The 19,831-nt window shown below is 33.8% G+C and overlaps 1 protein-coding gene across 2 annotated transcripts in view; it reads right to left on the minus strand.

Moving 5' to 3' along the window:
• Nucleotides 1–2,687: 2,687 nt before the first annotated feature.
• Nucleotides 2,688–19,831, minus strand: part of KLHL1 (kelch like family member 1) — a gene marked incomplete at both ends in the record, with an annotated part of 244,859 nt that continues 227,715 nt past the window's right edge. For both annotated transcript variants that reach the window (XM_082337823.1, XM_082337822.1), the window contains 3 exons: nt 2,688–2,747; nt 4,399–4,570; nt 9,066–9,278. In XM_082337823.1, coding sequence (XP_082193949.1) covers nt 2,688–2,747; nt 4,399–4,570; nt 9,066–9,278 — 445 coding nt within the window. The remainder of the gene's footprint in view (nt 2,748–4,398; nt 4,571–9,065; nt 9,279–19,831) is intronic.

A 19,831-nucleotide genomic window follows, 5' to 3' on the forward strand; every position in this document is an offset into this window, starting at 1 on the left:
TACTGTGAAATCAAAGGGATTATTTGCGAAAAAAGGTACCATGCTAGATTAACAATGATGAGATAATCTGGTTTTTGAAGACAGCTGTTTTTCCTGTAAATGTAATATTGTTTAGCACAACTGAGCCTGTCAGAAGTGATTTTAACTCCTATACATAAAAAAGGGATCTTAATGGATCACAGAAACCAAAATAAAGATTATATACCATTTTGATTTGAATCCATTCACTTTGAAGTCCAAGGTAAAACTATTATAGCTTTTAATAAGAGCAGAGTAAACACAATAGTAAGAAAAACTTAAAATTTAGTAAAAAATCCTCCCCAAATTGTATTTAGAAGAAACTCCAGAACATATTGATGTAGGTGTATAAAAAGAATCTGAAAGCCAAATTTGACTCTTATTGTGGATAGATTTTACATAATCTAAATAAAACAAATTAATAATTTTATTCTTTCAGCATAAGAGGAGTAGTCTGAAAAAATTCACATGAGAATAATGTTTCATTTTGGATAAATAAAGGCAAATTGAAAATGTGTAAAAGGAAATTGAGAATAAAAAAATAAAATTGAGGATAAATTGAGGATAAAAATGATCAAAGCACAGAAACCAAATCTGTCATGGATTACAATCAATAGAAGTAATCTTTTTTTGAAGGTCAGTATATAGGTAGAGTAATCATATTTCTATTGTGTATGAATATAATGTAATCAAAAGGCAGTTCTGGGAATAGAATTAAAATTCAGTTTCTAAGTTCATTAGGTATCTGTGTAGGAGACTGAATGCTAATGTCTATATTTAATTGCAATTATAATTCTAGAATCTTCTTGATTTGGTCTCAGAAGCTTACGTTTATGTGAAGCAAAATTTGTAGAGGGGTAACATCTTTTATTCAACAAGCTGTTATAGTTGCAGTAAAATGGGCATGCTTGTCTGTTGAAGAAAGACTAATTGCAATTCAAAAGCCAACTGATTGTGGAAAAATAATATTAAAGATTTTGCAGCTGATTTCTAATTAGGACAGACAAGCATATAAAAAGATTTAAACCAGTATACTTAGGCTTCAGAACTGGAGTTCAGTTTGTGTCAGGAAACAAAGACCTCCATCCATGCTGATGCTGCTAGAAGGAAAGACACATCATCAAATCAAATGTCCCAAGTAGGAGCTGTATATATTTTTTAATCTCAAATGGTTTCAAAAGTTTCCACTAGAAAAACTCTTTTAACTACAGCCAGAATTCCTTCCCAAAATTGCTAGTGACAGAGGACTATGAAGTTTCTGCTTTTGGACCATGAAATGTTTCCTAAAGGATCAGTAAGGCTTCCAAGAAGAGGTATATTTGGTAGTCCTTTTCCCAGAGCCTGTACCTCCCTGAATAGCAGAATTTCATATTCCATTAGTGGCCTTAGGATTCTGATTCAGCTGAGCAGATAGAAAGCATCAATGTCAAATCTACTGCCAAGGCAAAAGCTTACAGTATCATTACTGTCAGAAATGATCAATCCTAAAGGGAAGCACAGATGACACTAGTATATTTACCATACGAACTTTATTAGATCAAGTAGTCTAATTTCCCTTATTCCACTTGCATTTTTTCTGAATTCCCTGCTTGCAGTTATTCTCAGTCATAAGTGGAAAGTCATAAATTGACAACTCTAATCAGGCAAAATTGTGTATGTACGAGCAGCAGAAAGAAATAAAATGTAGTATTTTTATCCCTCTTGAAATGTTAGAAGAGGCTCTACAGGCTGTTCTGGTCATGGTTCATCTGTTACATGATGCAGTGAAGGAACAGTATCAATTTTTTCAGCCTTTCATTAGCTTCCAACATGCAGAAGATCCATTAAACAATGAGATCAGAGCCCACATGCTTAAATTGAACATAAGATTAAGAAAGAATTAGGAAACTGTTCTTTTGACTCCCACATTTGCAACTAAGCCCCAGTGCAGCCAAAGGATTGCTTTGTGTATAATTAGATTAAACACACAGGCTTCCCCTTCAATAGACTCACTTATAAGATGTGTTAACACTGGCAAGGACGTACAATCCGAAGTTAAAAAAAAAGTCATCTTGGAGGTTGGCTTTTAGTTTTGTTTTTCTTCCTGCTGTAGAGCAACAGCTCAGTCGTTATGAATGCAACTTGAATATCCAGAATTTTCTACCTCTTCCCTTCAGTAAGAACCAAACTGCTTGTTTAAATGAGAAGGCCATAACCCATCTGAAGACAAGACCTGAACAGAAAAAATTTATATTACTATCACTTTTCTCTTTTAGAGAAACACAGTTTAAAAGTGATTAAATGTACTTCGATGTTTCTGCAGTTAAAACTCTTGTGTCCATGAAAACTGTTCTCATATTCCCTCCTGCTCCTTGTGTAGAGCTGTCCCTTGATAATCCAGTTCTCCAGGACACATTTGTGAGAACAGTACCTGAACTTACTACTCCACGTTCACATATTTGCACCTACAACAGTCTGATTTTTTTTCTTGTTCACTGACTGTGAACAGTTTTTATGATTTTATAGGGCATAAATACCTAATCTTTCTCACTTCCAAACTCCTTCAAGTTTGTGATCAACAGAGTATTCACTGTGTAAATCCTTGTTCTCATGAACTTATCATTGTCATTGTCTGATTGATAGAAAAATAATCATTTCACAGTCAGTAAAATCCTATGCAGCGCTGACAGTCATGGTTGTTTGATGACTACAACACAGGCACCAGCTCTTCCAATATTTAGGGAAGCCATCTGCAGAAAAAAAGATACAAATTAACTGAACAGGAACAAGCCATGCAACAGATTGCGAAAGTGCTGTGTCAACATTATTCTAAAATGGTCAAAACTAATGGGAGAATAAACCGCTAAAAATAAACACAGCCCACAATATCCTAGTATTGTAGTTCTAAAGTTATTTACTCACATCTGACATCTTTCACTTGAAAGTGTGAGAAAAGAAAAAAGAAGTAATTTTAGAGCTGTCATCAATTTTTGAACTGTTGATATGCAAGGGGTTTCTATAATCTGTAGACTGTAGCTGATGCTTCCACTTTAGTCCCTGAGGCAAGGTCAAGGCTACTAGTACCAAAATTGTATGGTTCCAGTATCCCTAAACAGGTTCAAAAGTCCTTTAGAATAAGTTTAGCAGCTTTAAACACTTATCAAGGTAACACAAGAATTAATAAGTTTAGGAGACGGGATCTTGCTGAAACTAACACAGTAGACTCAGCTTATATAGTATGTAATAATAATAGTAATGATAATACACTGTCATTAATAGCACTGTACATATCAAAGCAGAGGTGTTACATGTTACCTAACTATCTGTCCAAATGTAGTTATTCATTTTTTTTTCATGTGGACTGCTGGATTTCAGAAAAGAATCTTTCCAAATTGATTTCTTAGTTCCTACAGAATGTCATAAAAATGCTCTCTTGTCATTTAATTAATAGTAGATAAAAAAGATAGGCTTCTGCATTAGGTTTATACCATGCATGTCTACATTTAAGCTTGACAACAGAAGACCCTTTTTACAATCATAGAAAGAAATAGGCATTTTTGAGTATAATACATCTGGCCTATTTTAAATGCTTATTTAAGGATAAGATCATGCTTTCAAAGTATATCCTTTTTGTCACTGACTTTAAAGGAAACGTAGGGTGACTAATTCAGATGTAAAAATCTACACTGGTAGAACAAATTACTTTTGCAGAAAGCCTTAAAACAGAACTAATAACAGGAAATGTTGAAATAATCCTTTGTTTCTTTTTGAGGCTTTGCTATGAATCCAAATCTTTCTAAGCACTACTGTGACATAATAAAATACATTCCTTCTACAACCAAATCACCAGTCCCCAGCTTCTTGCATTATACCACTATTTCTACTATACCAATTAATTCTTACATGTTTTAATGTTAGGAACATACATATAGTTCAACATTTCAAAATATCCATCAAACAGAAGAAAATGGAAATGAATAAAATGAAAACTTGGCTCTCTACATAAAATAAGCAAATTTTCATATGAGGGATCTTCAGGACATGCTGGTTACCGATTAAAATTCCAGATCCATTTTGATATTTTTTATGACATTTCTTCTGCATGAAAAGAGATGAAAAAAAAATGTTATAGAAATTGATCAGAACAAGAAGTTTGTCTGAAAGGTAACAAGATAATATTTCTAATGACTGCTTATTCTGTCTTTTTCCAGTTTCTTAGGATCTAATTCTCTCTTTTCTGTCTTCAGAGGAAACTCCTGACATAACAGCTGATCAAATATTAGGACTATTTCTATAGTTATGGCAATTTCAGATACTATACTTTTTCTCAAAAAAGTAATGTTTTTATGTACCACTATCAAAATATGTTACAGATGAAAAAAATAAAGACATTATGATTACCTGGGTCCATTCATTAGTTTGAGGGTCATATGCTTCCATAGTGTTCAGGTATGTTTGGCCATCATAGCCACCTACTGCATATAATTTGTCACCAAGGAGACAGACACCAACAGCATCTCGAGGCATACTCAGTGGAGCCACCATTGTCCATGTATCAGTTTTTGGATCATATCTGAGGAAAGAGAAAGGAAACTGAATGTCCAGGGAGAAGATAAGTGTCATTCATTATGATCTTCACTTGAAATATATTCTTTTTTTTTTCTGAAAAAAAAAAAAAAAAATCCTTTAGCATCCTATCCAAAATATTCTTCCTAACAGAAAAAAGAAAACACAGATTTATTGTGTTCCCAATTCAAACCTCTAAATGTTGATTAGGAACTTTTGCTCAGCCAAACTTTTGGAATAAACTAAGGTATTTGTGGGGTAAGGTGTCATAAAAAGAGATTTGAGAAGGATATAAAAGCAATATCTGTATGTATGTATATTTTTACTTATATATTTTAAATAGGATATTTCTTGTAGCATTTTAAAAATATTCTTTCTAAAATTATATTAAGCTGTATTTTAATTTCTAAAATTATACTATATCTATACAATGTTCACATCCAGAAAACCTCCCTAAGAATTCAGGTGATATGTTAAACTGCATTATAGTTGGATTCTCCTCCTGATATTTCCTCAAGTGAAGAGAGTAGTACTGGTTTTAAGACATTAATCACCATAGAACTTTTAAAACTGAGGGCAAAATTCCTTTTGTATAATGATAGTAATTTAAAAATTAAACATTTAGTCTAACTAACTCATTAATTTAGATATTCATTAACAATGTAAAAATCAGTTAGTTTCAGAAGCCATTCCAATGTATCTATTTTAGACATCTGTAAAATAGAAATTAATTGCATTGTGATAGTGCCTCTCAGTTTGTTACTAAGGATGTCTGGAGTATCAGGTTAAAGTAGATACCTCATTTTTAGATGACAACTTTTACTAAAACAGAATACTGTATGACAGTATGATATAATTAATTTCATCTGTCCTTAAGCATCTCCACTATGTAGTAGAATCACCTGATAATCAGTGGGAAGAATAAACAGTTTAAGGATACAAATCCTTTGACTAACTTTAGTAATTTGGTTAAGTGTAAGGTAGATCAAACTTGCGGCATGATAATTTCTCTAAAATAATTATAAAGAAACTCTATAATGGCTAAAAAAGAGCTCTAACTACTATATTGTTATATAAAACAAAAATCAAACCACTTTCTCCTACACCTTTAAGAGACAGAATTAGCTATAAGTTCATTTTTGGGGGGACTTAAGTTCTTTCAACATATTTTCTTGTAGTCTAAACTTTATTAACTAGAAGCCAATAATCCTACAGAAAGTTGTATATACATGTGCTTTACAAAAAGGAAAATTCTAGGCTTTTACGACAAAGGCTGACTATAAGAGCATCCTTAACTATTTCAGTCATTCTGAAATTTTTCAACCTTTTTAATATAGATATTGCAACAACGATGTTGTAGTGCTTTGCTCGTAACTGCCTTTTGGATCATAAATATGACCTTCAGATCAGACAATAACAGAATTGTCTTTAAGATTGATTAAATTGTTCTTAACAGCTAAATACATATTAGGAAAAAATTCTACTCATCTACTGGCTGCTAATCCTTCTGGCTTTATTGGGACTTCACAGAAAATAAAATTGTAAAATGTTGTGTTCAACTTTTTATGTCTAAAATACTATTAAATTGATCATGTTGTTCATTTTACTTTCTTTTTTTTTTAATTTTATTTACACATTCTTTCATTTTGCTATCTTTCCTTAAGAAGTTTTGAGTTAAATATCTAGATATGTGATAAATGTGTTTTAAAACATGAGAGGAAGATACTTTTAAACAATGCTTGAATATGTGGAAGGGAGATGCACATGTAACAAGCCAAAACAAATTTAATTTTTAATGGATTTTTTCAAAGACTGTGTGACTTTTTCAACAACAGCATTGTATGCCTTTGTCTGAAAGAGTTTCACAACCAGTGAAATGCACCAGCATGCATTGTATCTTCAACTGCCTAAAGGCAATAAATTTTAATAGACTCTCTGATACACTACTTTTGAATTACAAGTGCCAATGTGAGGAGCTGCAAAAGCAAGGAAACTAAATACAGTTGACATCTTTGGACATTTTTTTTTTTTTTTTCAATAAACAGGTAAGCAAGGGCTAAACAGAATTCTTATAACTCAATTCTGTCAACAAAATAGAACTGCACAAGAACATGTTTTTTGTAATTGCCAGGAAAATGTCTGAGATTTCTTATATCTTTTCTTCTGCTAAAAAGAACTGTACATTTCATCTTTATAATAGCTGGGTGCCCTAGGGTCAGAAGAGTTATGATAAAAGTTCCTAAATGTGGAAAGAAATCAATCTGAAATCAAGGTGAGACAAAGGGAAAAAACTATAGATCATTTGCTTATGTTCTTAATAGCTGTCAAGTTTGGAGTAACATTTTGAAAAGAAACCTACTTTATAAAATCTGCCCAAATATCTCCAAAATTTTGTAATTCTTAAAAAGGAACTTGTTATTTTATCTTTAAAAAGGAATACAACATTGTAGTTTCCCAGCTTATAAAAAGCAGACAAACATAACTATTGTTTTAGAATGCTTGGATCCATAGGAAATCCTTTACAATTGCATCAACCTTAGAAGAGTTCAAACTGGGAGTCCTAATTACTATTGAACAGGATTTTAGCAGTAGTATTTAAAAAACACATATCTGCTCTCACTAGAGTTACATAATCTCAAAAATAAATTTTAAAACATTATGTCTGGTTTGACAGTCTTCCAGAAGAAAATTGGTATTTGAATAAAGCACATCATATCAGGCTGTATCAGAATGACAAAATGACTGAAGCAGAGGCTCATTCCTGAAGAAGGCTGATGCCCTAGATATTTACAGAAATATTTCAGATAGATATAAAATAACTTACTATAATAAACCTCATTATCACTTACTAGTCTTTGGGTTCATAAGCTATTGAGATGTTTTTATTTTTTGAAGATGATGCATTATTTTTTAATGTAAAAATAGACACATTAAATCACATTCTAGCTACCTTATAAACTTGTCAATCACAGGGAGGGCCATGAGAGTTTTTTCATGTTTTAGTGGAATCTACCGGTTAATTTACATCCACTCTATGCAAGCTAATAGCCTTACAAGTTCTGATTTGTTAGTCCCAACTTTTAGTCTGGAAGCTAACTGCCCATGAAGTACATTATCCACATTTTTTGCTATCAGTGCAAAAATACTTAGATGAGGAACACTGTATAATGTCATTCAGATACCAGTACATTAAATAGCTTAAGGATATGTGGTTTAGTTCATTGTTTTAGTGCCCCCTGAGAAAGACAAATGTGATGGGATGTGGTTTGTCTTCAACACCAGAAGAGTTTTCTTCTCAGAAACCGAAAAATGAAAGAAAAGCTCCCTTACAAGTACCAATAAGCAGAAGTGGTTGGAAAGATTTAATGCTTATTAATATTGTCACTAGTAGTCTTAATATAAATTTACTTCATCGAAAATTCTGGTTATTGTTCCTTATAAATAGAAGCCCATGAGGATAGGCCCTGTAAGTACAGGCATCACGGGGTTTCTCTGATGAACTTTCCATGTGTTGGAGGCAAGAAGTAAAGTATTTGGCAGTTTGTGATCTTTGCTTACATACAGATGGAAATGAGTCTAAGACTGAGCAAAATCATATGGATAATATAAGGAGTAAGTTTTAACTTATAATTTTTGGATTACATATTGGGTAACTGATAAATGTCAAGCCAGACTCGGCAGAAGCAATAACTGACATTTAATTAAAGCTTAACCCCTTCATAAAATAAATAAATAGATAAATTTCTCCCAATGCCTATCTTTACTTGCATATTAAGATAAACCAACTGCTCAAACATACCTACTTTAACCTTTGCAACCTGTACATATTCTGAGTGTACTTTTCCTTATTCTATTTTAAGCACACAGAAAGAAAAAAGTCAAACCTTCATGACACGTTGAACAGTACCTTCAAATTGAATGCTATAATCACTCCAAATGTGCCCTGCTACCCTACTAGATATTCTTGAATTTGCAGAATATCCATTTGCAAAATTCAGGGTACTGTAAATACAGTGTGCAAGGCTTATATCAACATGTCAGGAAGTGGCAGTGTTGCTAAAGGAAGCAATGCCATGTACTGTAAATATCCATCACTTAAGCAGTTCTATATTTCTTCTTTGCTCAGTTACGTTTTCAGAGTTACAAAATACTTCTAAACACAATTTGGTGTTACAAGGCTGAATTTCTATCTCTGTAAAGTTTAGTTTATGACTCTGCAATGTGTAATATCATGTCCTAAACCCAAAGATTTCTCTAAATGAGATGTGAAAAGAGTGGAGTTTTGTGTCCATGATAACACATAATAGTACTGTGAAAAAAGGGGAAGAAAGTAACTTTCAAAGAAATTGTCTTCTACAAACCTCTATGGAATTTTTCAAGTAAATAATAAGTTTGCATCTCTTGGGGTAAAAACACCTATTTAATATTACCATCATTTAGCTAAGAAAATGATGTTACTGGATATTCTTTTGTATTCAAAAAATGCATGTATAATTGGATACCTTTCTACATAGTCCAGCAGTCGGGAACAATGGTTAGAAGCAGGAGCATCATGGCCTCCAACTGCATAAAGAAAACCATCACATGTAGCTACTCCTACACCTCCTCTTCGCTTACACATAGGAGCACACATATTCCATTTATTTGTGTGAGGATCATAATATTCCATTGAACTCAAACACGAACTTCCATCCCGACCTCCAACTGAATACAACCTAAGAAAGTCCACACAAATAAAAATATTAATAAAACAAGAGTCAGAACTCTAGAAATAAAAACAAGGAGCATCTGGGGTTTTTATCTGACATCAGCAAACAGGAAAAAGAAAAAAATATATAATATCTCAAAATTGTATGAATTTCATATGGTCAGCAAACAAAGATGATTTTAATATTATTACCAAATTCACATACTACTTCTTGCTTTGCCCACCTGAATGGAAAGGAAGATATTTTCTTTCTGGTAATGAATATTTTCATTCTTCGATTACAGCATATACTGCCAGCAGTGCCATAAGTGACAAGCAGATTTGTCTCTATAGATTTATAAATCATGTGTGCAGTGTTGCTGCCTAACTGCTCATCATCCATGAGGTGGAAGTGAAAGTGCTAGCTTATAATTGGCAATCCAGACAAACAAGAAATATGTAAGCTATTTATCATAGTTTCTCTGTGTTTTTATCATGCAGCAAAGTAGTGGGAATTAGTCTGACAACCGCTGTCCTTTATTTTAATATTTTATCTTGTATATTTTTTAATACTGCATAGATTCACAAGCTTCTAATTCTCCCTTCTTGCAGAAAAAAAAAAAAAAAAGAAAGAAAGAAAAAAAAAACCTACTGTATAAACTCTGTACGCTAAAGTACAAACCATATGGAAAACTGTAGTCAGTCTTTGGTCTAGTATTCAGCCTATTCCACATACAAAACTGTCAATGGGAGGCTCATACTCAGAATGAATTTTACTCTTACAATAGAGTAGAGATCAAATATGCAGTGCATTGCAGGAAAGAATATCGCATTATGTTTTAAACATGGATTTTTAAAAAGTACTACCTTGGTTTCAAGGATCTTGGTTATACTGAAGAAAAGTCTTGCCTGCACTAACAGCAACATGTCTACTCAGCAAGTAAGAAAATGATACCCCCAGGAACTATATGTTGATGTTCTTCATCAGAATATATTATGAGGATTGAGTTCTGAAGGGAAGTCATGGAAAATTTCTGAAAATATTTGAATTCGAAATGCAAAAATGTGGTTTAACAAAAAATATATTGTGTTTGTAACTATCTGCAGGCAAGAAACTTGTTTGCTTCCTCCCTTTACAATGGTTCCCAGGAGGAAACAGTTCTGATATTGTTCATTTCCACTATTACTATGCTGTATTCATTTCTTATATGAATCCTTTTGGAGTCTGTTGCCTTTTCTACAGTGCCTGGAGATTAACTAATAGAAACACAGGCTATTTTAAAGTCCAACCACTTAGCAATTTAGGATGCAAAAGCTGTCTGTGTGAAGCAATTATTCATTTGGAAGCTTTTAGTGTCCTAAGCGCTCCATGAATTCAGAGCTACTTAAATATGCATTTACCATTACGTTTTGTTGGCATGGATGCTGATGAATAAAGAAGTACCATACTACCACCAAATGCATTACTGAAGTCATAGAACATTTGGTACTACTTGACAGACATACTTGTACTCTGACAAAAGTAGCCAGGAGAATCCATACTCCTCTATGAGAGATGTTAAAGCAAATACACTTTTTTGCAACTATTTCTGTGGATCCAGCCCTAAGGCATCTACCTCTCCATATGATTATCAGATATCTACAGGTGGGATCCAATTCAAGATTAAGACACCTACATGTAAGTGTTAGTCTGTGGGTGTCTACACTGTCTAAATTACTGTTATGCTCAGGATAGTCAGCCAAGGCTAAAGAACAATTTGGTTCACGAGCCACAACCATACTTTTTTTCTTCAGCAGAGAATAAGAACTACAGAACAGCACTAAAAAAAAAAAAATTAAACATGTGGTCCAAATACATTTGTATTAATATAAACGTAAATATAAGAATTTACATGTAGGTGTCTGAAAGGATGTTATCTTTATTTTCAAAGATGGGACTTGATTCGGTTTCCCACAGGCTGTGGATTTGTCTTTTCAGGGTTTGGTCTCTTCTTTTTGTATTAAGATAGATAGAGATTCCTAAACATTTGTACATGTATATGTATAAAATGGCTAGGAAATGCAGTAGAGGTTTCAAAGCAGGAGACATTAGGAGAAATGATGACCAGCTGGATCAAAAGCATTTATCTCACTGCTATCATTACAAACCTTTGATAACTAATCAGAAAAGCCATTTTTAAATTCAGTTTGACAAGTCAACCTCAAAAGACTAGACTGCCTTTGATGTGAGGTAGCATAGCTTGTGAAAACAGTTGAATCATGCCTTTACTGTATTTCTTAACAAGGTTTTGCCTTTCGAAATTCTTTCACTGTGAATATCAAAGACCATATCCAGTCTTTTGCTTAGGCCACTTTGTACCCTTTTTTGCCCTTTCAACGTGCCTGAAAGAGCAACAGAGAACTACTCTGGCGCAAAGGATATCTGCCGAGTAGAAGTGAGGGGAAGGTAATAATTTTCATCAGTGCTGGACTTCCGAATTGCTCAGTCTGTCCATACCTGATCTAGGAATCAGACTATAGGAGAGGAAAGATATCTATCCATGCTGCCTTAGTTATGCCAACGAATAGTATTTCACAGGTAAAAGCTAAAAAAACAATTTTCTGAATGGAAAGCATTAATGAAATCTTATTTGTATAAGTTGGAATGGTATTTCATGCATTTGGTGCTTTAATGCAGTAGTGGAATAAATTCAAAATACATAGAGTTTGACCAAAAAAAAGGGAAGAAAAAAAAGTCATAGAGTAAGTGCCTGCAATTAAAGAAATAGTAACTACTGATAGAAAATACTGAGAGAAGAACACACTTTGGATAATATCATTACAGCAAAGTTCTATTTCCTACACTAGAAAGTATAGATTCCTAATAGAAAGAACCTGTTTCAAGTAAATTTAATTCTAATCAAAGTTATATGGGCTACTTTATCTCTGCAAGACCAGTAACAGAATGTGGATTCCACCAGTTAAAAATGTTCTTGACTGTATCAGGCTATAAGATAGTTAAGGCAAAATAGTCTTTGTAAATTAATCATTTACTACAGCACGACCTTAAGGCCCTTTATTTGCTCTCTTATTTATTAAAAAAAAAAATACAGTGAATCTGTCACTAAATAAGAAATTGTTATTGAATTCACAGAATTACTTTGTGCTAGACTGAGCTAATGTGTTTATGATACTCATCCTCTTTGTGAGTTTAATAATTTTAGACCATACAACTGTTCCATTTTTTTCTGTCTCAGTATCCATTTATTGCACGATTTTGACTAAAATATTAAAAAATATCTACATCTTTTTGTAGTTTCAACAGTTAAGGAAGAATATTTTCAGTGTGTGTCCCTGTTTCCCTATAATGGGAGGCAGAATAACTGCCTTTTTGAGAAAAGAGTTTGATCAAAAGCAGCAGTTAATAAACAGCACATTTAGAAAACAGCAGCAATGTCAAAACTGTCATAAAGGAACGTGAAATAACGAAATAACTTCCACAGGATTTAAATTAAGGTATTTATTTATTTATAAGTCAAAGTACATTTAGAGTAAAATACAGCAAGAACAGAGAGAAGATTATAAAAGTTTCTATGAAAAAATTCTAAGGCTGATAGCTTGTGAGATAGTCTTTGAAATATGTTTGTCATTCTTCCCATTGCAAAAGGTTTTGTAAAATTAGTTATATTTATAAAATGCCTGATAAGTATTTAATATCACCCTAAGTCAATTTTTTTTTCACTCTCTAGTTGGGTAGATAATGTAAGACCTGCTATGGAAACAGGCATGTGAAAGCATGAATTTTTTGACAGGGAAAAGCACTGCTGTATTTCAGTATCAGGCAAATTATTAATGTCATTCATAAAATATTGATTTAAAAGTATTTGTTTGTAGTCAGTGAGAATATTGTGGGCAGAAAGCATGCAATATGAAACATATTTTCTCTCTTTATATGACTGTAATTATGTATGCCAAGTATAGTATTTTTCTTAGTTCAAATGGATTAGTAAAAGAATAACTGAATCATCAATATGGCACAGGAGCAAAGAAACCCTCAAGCAAAAACAGCCATGAAAAAACCTGCTATGATGAGAAATATAATTGTTTCAGTCATACTTTCTTATCTTGCTAGCTTGGCATGAAATTTTGAAGTTTTTTCAGCTTTAAAAATCACAATTACAGCCTATTAATACTTAATTTATTTAATAATATTGAGCCGCTTCCCTAGTTTTTACTGAAGTATGAAAATTATCAGTGCATTGCAATTATACGGATGACCTGGGAAAAAAGTCTTAGATCATTTAGTCTGTGACCTTCACAATGAATAAATCCTTCTCAATTCAATGAATTCAACAAATAACGAAAGATTCAGCTGAAGTTGGTCTACCAAGTCAAAAGACATTTCAATTTACCCCAATATTAGTTATTAAGAAGTTAATCAAGTTTCAAATTAGAAAAATAGAAGTATCAGTTACCAGTAGAGATGGCATGGTATTCTGTTCTGCTGAGTATAGTAGATATTTGACAGCTGCTGTAAGGGCTGCTGCCGATATTTAGTTGAGTATCAAATTAGATACTTAGCTTTCTTTAATTTCAGTAAGATTCAGATATCCTTCCAGATTTACACATACATGGAAATAAGAAAGTATGTGTATACACATACACATGAATACATGTGTGTATACATGTGTGCGTGTAATTCAAGTAAATGCCTACGTTTGGTCAGGGGAGTATCTCTAGACTTCTCCAACTGCACTGAACAAGGGCTTCCTTCAGATCTGAGCATATAGGAACTAAGTACTCTTTGAGACAGGCTGGGATTCTCATACTTCATCGCCCACTAAAGATAATAATTAAAAGCCAGACTTTCGGAATAATCCAGAATGTGGGATGCTAATATCTGTTGCAGTTTTGACCATGAGAGATAAGATAGTGATTGCTGAATGCTTTTTAAGAGTTTGTGGTTAATTGTGGAAGCTTCACAGTTAAAAAATTGGCTGTGAATCTTTCTAGGCGTTATCCACACTGCCTTCCACTGTCTAGATTGGTACATATGTTACATTTAAAAGCTTAAGTTAGATGGATTGGCCTGATAGCGTTTTCCTGTCAGGTGTTAGGACTGACACCTAAGTTTAGTTAACTTAAACTCACCATGTCTGCTTGGTCTGAAGTACCCTTACATGCCCAAATTAATGCATACCATACTATCTTATGTTCATTATCTATGTAGAATTCGTTGTTCATTACAAAATCTAGAGAAAAAAAGAAACATGTAGTAAAGACAAAATGTTTCTTATTACAAAAACTGAATGGCAGACCTTACAGCAAATGACAGTCACACTAGCTGTATACCAGTCAACAGTCAGCTAGTCCAAAAATCTTGTTTGTGTGGGTGATGGATGAAGAGAAGTGCATGGTAGGGTGTACACACTAAAAGATGTAGATGTGCAGTAAACATGCAAAATAGAAATGTGGCCTAAGCATCTGGGAGCCAGACCATAGCATATCAAGAGAAAACGGGCTCATCAAGTTCCCACCTTGCAACATAGCAATGTCGCTAGCATCTGCCATGTTTACTAACAATCACTTGGGCTCTAAAGAGAAATACATCCTAGCCGCATATGCGTCTGCCTTGGACTATAGGAAAAAATATTGGTTTTACTGTGAAGTTTCATGATTTTTCATTGTCCTCTTCTAAGAGTCACATATATTTACCTAACTTGTATCTGTTCTAGCCCTTTTTAAGGCTAGCCTAGCCACATAAAAAGAAGTAAGCCTGTGCAGAGATTCCTATTTTACAGGCTGGATGTAAAATACCAAGTTAAATCTTGCTTGAAAAAGAGAGAATATGATGCATATTGAATTGAATTGCACATTCACTGAGCTGCATGGGCCCCCTGCATAGGAAATACGAATTTGTGTGCAAAAGTACAAAAGATCAGACCAGGGCACTGAATTAGTAATAAGCCTTAATGATTCTGCTAAGAGAGAATGCCACAGACAGTTTATTATATGATGCATGAAAGGCAAAGAAGCAGAACTCCTGGAGGAGGCTGTAATCAGCCACGCAATCAAGTTTTGTAGGTGGTTATATGAATGTAATACATTGCTAATTCTCTTGTGCCAAACACTGAACTACTATTAAGGACTTTGCGGAATTATTAACCTATGCCTCTCCGAGGTCAGTACACAGTGAATATATTCCTGTGAGTGACTGACTACAAGACAATTTTGAGAACCTTTCTTGTGCACACACTAATTTGGTTTGAATTTTGCTATTTTCTTGAAAATGAAGGTTCAGTAAGCTAAATTTTCTGATGTTCACTTTGTAATAATGCATAATAGTCATAAGGGACATATTAAACTGAAGCAACTTCTATTTATCACAGGCATAATATTGATCTAAATAACACAAGTTTCATTCCAGCATTGTTTCATTAAATGACCTGGAAACAAAACATTCCCCTGCACATATGGCAATGTCTGTATTGGCCAGCTCTCTGTGTTTTCCATTTAAATTGAGTAAGAGAATAGCTAGAAAAGTACTGCTAAGACAATAATCCAATTTATGGAAATTCATTACTAAATGAATCCAGCTATTGCAGAACTGGTAGAACTGAATGAATGTAAATGAATATAAATAAATAAAACCCATTTTTTAAAAAATAAAGCTAGATGTTATTAAAGCCTCTCCACCTAACAAATTAAATTGAAAACATAACAAATTACTTTGCATGGATGTGAAGGCACAAAATAGTAAATATGTATATACATATGTGCTTAAAAAAAAAATAGTATGCTCGATTTCTACGAATGTTTAAGTAGAATTAATAGAATGTGGAAGCCATTCTAAATTCTATCTGTTACAATCAAGCAACAGACAAAATCTGACATTGCCAATTGATAATAATTTCATAAAGGACACAACCACAAAATCACATTTTTATGTTGGATTCTCTTTCAATAAAAATATGAAAAGGGAACACATTCCAATATCAGTGACTAAGACAAACAGGAAAAAGGAAGGAAACACAATTGATAGAGAAAGATGAGGCTTTCCAAACAACTCCAATGTTAAAGATGTTGGATTCGATTAAGAGGATCTATGTTTAGGGTTTTAGTCCCATAAAAGAAAATATCTCTGGGTCACTTTAAGCATCTTGGCCTTAGTGTTTGTATTGCATTTTTTTGCTTGAAAAAATCACCAGCCATAATTTTGACGTCTTTCTTGAGATTATAAATTATGACTTGTCCTCAAGAGTGTTTGAGCATTTGCTTACTTCCTTTGGTACCAAACTTTGAAACAAGAACCATGGATAAAGATTTGGCACCACCCTCCTGAAAGCTCATATGTTTTAAATATGTTCAACTTAGCTTTTTTCAAAACTGCTATAAAAAAAGGCGAACCATGGTCAGAGCTGATCCTTTGCCCCAGGATAGACTTGCTGCTTGGGTACCTGAAGCCCATCTCCATTCACCATCTTTCATCTTTGCCTAATTTAAATGGCTTCCTTACTGGTTTCTAATAATCCTTTCTTTTCCAAACTCCATTTAGACAACATTTGATAGGAAACCTGATCTCCTAACTCAACACAAAGATGTTCAGTATGTGGTAATTATGTCATGATTAAGTGTGCAAAAATCAATATTGCAATTGTACTGGCTCTAAGTATCCTGTGCCAGACACAGCTAGTTCCAGCCGGCTCCAGCAGAACCACCACAGGGCACGGCTGAGCCCCTCAGCCAAGACAGTCGCACCTCAGGGAAAACGTATTTAAGAAAGGGCAAAAAATGCCACACAGACAGAGGAGTGTAAAAACAGAGTGAGAAAGAGCAGAGGGAACATCAAAGTCAGAGAAAGAGGTGCTCCATGGCACCAGAGCAGATAGCCGCACTGCAGCTTATGGAGGACACCACGCTGGAGCAGCAGGATATCTCCTGAAGGACTGCAGCCTATGGAGAGCCCATGATGGAGCAAGGGAAATGTGTGAGGAGGAAGGAGCAGCAGATAGGAGAAGTTATGGACTGAGTGTAACTCCCATTTCTCATCCCCCTGCACCGCTCAGGGATGGGGGTAGAGGAATCAGGAATGAAAGACATAAGTTGAGCCTGGGAAAGGGGGGAAGAAAGGTGGTGTTTTAAAATCTGTCTTTGTTTCTCACTACCTGGAATCTATTTTTATTAGCAATAAATTACATTAATTTTCCCCAAGTTGAGTCTGTTTTGCCTGTGACGGTAATTGGTAAGTGATCTTTCTGTCTTTATCTCAGCCCATGAGCAATCTCATGCTATTTTCCTACCCCATCTGATGAAGGAGAGTGAGTGAGCGGCTGGGTGAGCATTTGACTGTTAGACAAGGCTAACCCACCATAATAATCCATAAGTAACTCCCAATTCACAGCATCCCTTTTCTCCTTCCCTCATTGTACACTGTCTAAACACAAACAGAGTCTGTAAAAACAATTGTAATAGAAATACTAATACTAATACTAATACTAATGATAATAATAAAAAAAATGTGTTGCTGCTTCTCTGTTTAAAGAATCAAATGCAAGTCAGATAGATATTGATGGGGAATAATAGTCTCTTGCAGCATTTCTCATTGGTCTTTTACTTGTCTTCAGAGAAAACAAATACTTATAAAATTTTTTCTCAAATAAAAGTAAAAGGTGATTTGAAAAGGAACTTAAAATAGTTCTATTTTTAAAAGTTAACATTAGACAATTCCTTGCCTTTTGTCTTGTATCATATATCAATAATAATGTGTGATATTTTATATAAACAACAGCAGCAGGTGGAAATATCAAGTTCACTAAAGCACATCTTTGAGGATGTGGCAATCAATAAAGGGCAAAACTCCCTCCTTGGTTCTGCAAGATGTTACCATGTGAATGAACTGCTTCCCAGTGCATGCCCAAGTCATTACATATGACATTAATTCAGTGTACTGCTGTGATGTTCTACCATTTAAAGTCAATCTGCAGATCATGTTAACAGCTGAGTATTTTTTCCTTTTGTACCACAGATTTATTGATATCTGTTAAAGAGAACAAAAGTAAAGGGCCAGTCTTTTTGCCATGAAAGTTATAGTCACATAAAATGAACACTGATAATTTCCAACATACAAGTAAAAATTCAAGAATATTTTTTGTGATGTAATTTTTATGGCCATATAATAGGAAAATCTAAAAAAAATTCAGTTATTGTTGTGTCACACAATTATTTGGAATAACATAGTTTTGTATGATACAGAGAGTCTCTTTTAGGTATAAATTCCAGAGGAAAGTGTGTAAACTTGATTTCATTTTTACTTACAGTTTTCTCATTAGAATAAAATTGGTTCTGAAATTAAATTGCATGCAAAAAAAGTTAGTGTAAAAGTTCAGTGTTCTTAGGGAATGCATGCTTCATATATCAGACACTTGTTAATAGAAAGCTAATAAATAGCTACTGCAGTCTTGGAGGCAACTACATTTTAAGTTACTGAAAAGATTAGTATTTACTGGATTGCAGCTGTCAACTAGCTTTTTTTCCTTCTTGATTTTTAAAATGAAGAAATGAAAACACAATCTTGAAACAGTAAGTGACAATTTTAAGTCTCTGGAAAAGATAAGATTTTTTTGGTAGTTTTGGTTTCTTGGTGCTTCCAACATGCTGTAGAAGAGTACTATGGCTTCAGCATTATCTCCTGTAAACTATAGAATACTAGTCTTACATAGTATATATTGCATACTAGTTACATGTTACTTTTGTTAGCCCCCAAAGAACAGTTCAAATAAATCATCCCAACTTCTGACCTCTCCTGTTCCCTGCATATAAAAAGCACTATCCTTTTCTGATTTTTTTAAACTTCTAAGTTAGTCTAAGTCTCCATTTCACATTTAATACTTTAACACCCACATCTGTTGCTGATGTGAGAGAGTTCATGCACTCTTTCTCTTCCAGTCTGTGCAACGGGGTTGTTAACAGTAACAAGGCAGAAAAGATGATGCTGTTTCCAGATCAGGAGGAAGTACTGACCATGTTTCATACCATGAAACTCTACAGTCATGGCAAGTCCTACAGTAGCTACCAAAGTATGTTAAAAATTGATAAAGGCTTCAAGTTAAAAAAAAAAAAGATATTTTATCTATTTGTATCCATCTGTTCCTTTGCCAACTGTAATACCTCTGTTGCTTTTCTTTGGTCTGACATTCATGATAATCATGGTACCCCCTATGCAAACTTTACACTTTCAGTTAATCTTTCTTCAATGTGCATAACCAGAATTGAACACAGTAATCCAAATAGCATAAATATTTCCACAATGAATAAAACTTTATGTATTTTTCAGTTGCATTTCCTTTTTTCACAGATTTCTTCTAATGGTTTTTCTGTACTAACAAGCTTTTTTCCCCCTCTTCTGCCACTTTCTACCACTAGTTTTCTTCAAACACAAGACTTGTTTATTCACATATATATTATTGAATATCTCATTTGTGTTGCTTCTTAGGGTCATCCAAATACTTCTGCAGAATACTCCAACGTGTCCCATATGATAATGTTCCCTTTGGTGTCACTTTGAATGGTCTGATAATTTAACTAGCATGCTCCTGCTATTAC

Source organism: Platalea leucorodia, assembly GCF_965183815.1.
Source record: "Platalea leucorodia genome assembly, chromosome: 2".
Classification (NCBI taxonomy): Eukaryota; Metazoa; Chordata; class Aves; order Pelecaniformes; family Threskiornithidae; genus Platalea; species Platalea leucorodia.